We start from the raw sequence: 1690 nt of genomic DNA on the forward strand, positions 1-1690 counted from the left end.
CGACTACACGGTATGAAAAATATTGCGGTCACCTCAACTCCCCAGTTGAACCAGTCACGTGACCCGTGCGACTCTTTCACTCTGAGGCTCTTTAGCCGAGGGTGTCCGCCGCGGTGGTGTCCCCATCCTTTGCCGGTGTCCCCTGGGTGTCCCCCCGGACCCATCAGTAGCGAACAAGGCAACCCGACACGCCGACACGCCGCGGGCGCGGGAGGCGCGGGGGCGGCGCATGGCGGGCCGAAGCCCGAACTGCGATACCCACCGCCCTTTCCTGATCCGGCGATTGCTGTAAGCGCGGGTATCATTTCACGACACCGGCTCGGGTTCTGCTTGGCCGGGTCGGGCCGAGGGAAGGGAGAGGGAAAGGTATGGCACACTTATTTGTGGCACTGTGAAACTTAACATCTTATGGACCCCTCTAAACTTTTTAGATACCTCGAACAAATGTCAAGATGTTGGGTTTCAAAAGGGAATGCGAAAATTTTGGCCACTGTTGAACAATATTAAGTTATTTGACTCGATGTTGAAAGCAAAATATGACAATAACAAATCGAACTTTCCCCATATCCAATATTTTCCGATGGCACGCAGGGATGACAGTGTATGTCATGTGCGCGAGACGGTACGCGCAACCTGACGCTGCCGCCGCCGCGGAGATTTACCCGCCATCATTCCCACGCGAACACCAAGTCGTCCCGGCGACCTTTATTTCTCCCCTTTATTACCATTTTGTTTTATATCGCGCGCGTGAGAGTGTCGCGCTATTGATCCAATACGTTTTACGATCAATCACTTGCGTTTTTTATTGCGCTAATTGATATAAATCTGTTGTTTTGTGTGTTGCAGCGCTCGACACGCCCAACGCCCTCGTCAAGAAGCAGGTGTTTGAGCTGCTGTCCGCGCTATGCGTCTACAATGCGGACGGCTACGCGCGCTCGCTCGACGCCCTCGAGCACTACAAGGTGGGAGACGACGAGGTGGCTCGGAGGAGCGAAGGGAAGGACAATCAAGAAGCACGTTGTGCTATGAATTTTGCGACATTTTGAGATTCAGTTTAATTTTCATCTTACGTGTGATATGTATGTGGCCACATATTTAAACCAAGACTTTGCACACGAAAAAGTAACAATAATTTACTAAAACGTGCCAACGTAAATAATGTAGATTACGTTAACATGTTAATCAACGTGCAAACGCGCATCTGAAGGATTCAAATACCCATAGCTAAGCATAATTATACACACATGGTGGGTGTTCTAAGCCGTACTTTTTTCTGGTCGTACTACTGTACCGGATGCAGGCGTGCGGGCGGGTTGCATACTCGCACAGGGCCGTATAGGCGCCGTAGTGAGGGTCGGTAGCCAAGCCCGCACGCCTGCATGCGATGCGTTATAACCTGAAAAATGCATGGCTTTGAACGTAGAACATGCACCCTGTATTGTGGCCAGGTCGCAAAGTTTCTGGAAATGTCACTTTTGCGAACTTTGAGGTTGGGATGTGGTTACAAAGTATGGTTGAAATAAATTAAATCCTGTAGATTGAGGTAAATTTTTAGGCGACGGTAAGGTGACCATTCCTCTGCTGGGCTGCACTGGGACGTCGAACCTCAGCGTTACACATGTACACGCGAAAATGCAGGAACGGGGAGCGAGCAGGGACCGGGAGGAAAGGGGGGAGGAGGGGGTAGGAG

The 1690-nt window shown here is 50.9% G+C and overlaps 1 protein-coding gene across 1 annotated transcript in view; it reads left to right on the forward strand.

The window, feature by feature from the left end:
• The window catches only part of LOC127749822 (inverted formin-2-like), a 25987-nt gene extending 24528 nt beyond the window's left edge, over positions 1-1459 (forward strand). Inside the window, exon 3 of the mRNA XM_052269592.1 lies at positions 847-1459. Coding sequence (XP_052125552.1) covers positions 847-1046 — 200 coding nt within the window. The 3' untranslated portion in view covers positions 1047-1459. The remainder of the gene's footprint in view (positions 1-846) is intronic.
• Positions 1460-1690: the final 231 nt, after the last annotated feature.

Source organism: Frankliniella occidentalis, unplaced genomic scaffold (assembly GCF_000697945.3).
Source record: "Frankliniella occidentalis isolate FOCC.00 unplaced genomic scaffold, Focc_3.1 Scaffold97, whole genome shotgun sequence".
Taxonomy (NCBI): Eukaryota; Metazoa; Arthropoda; class Insecta; order Thysanoptera; family Thripidae; genus Frankliniella; species Frankliniella occidentalis.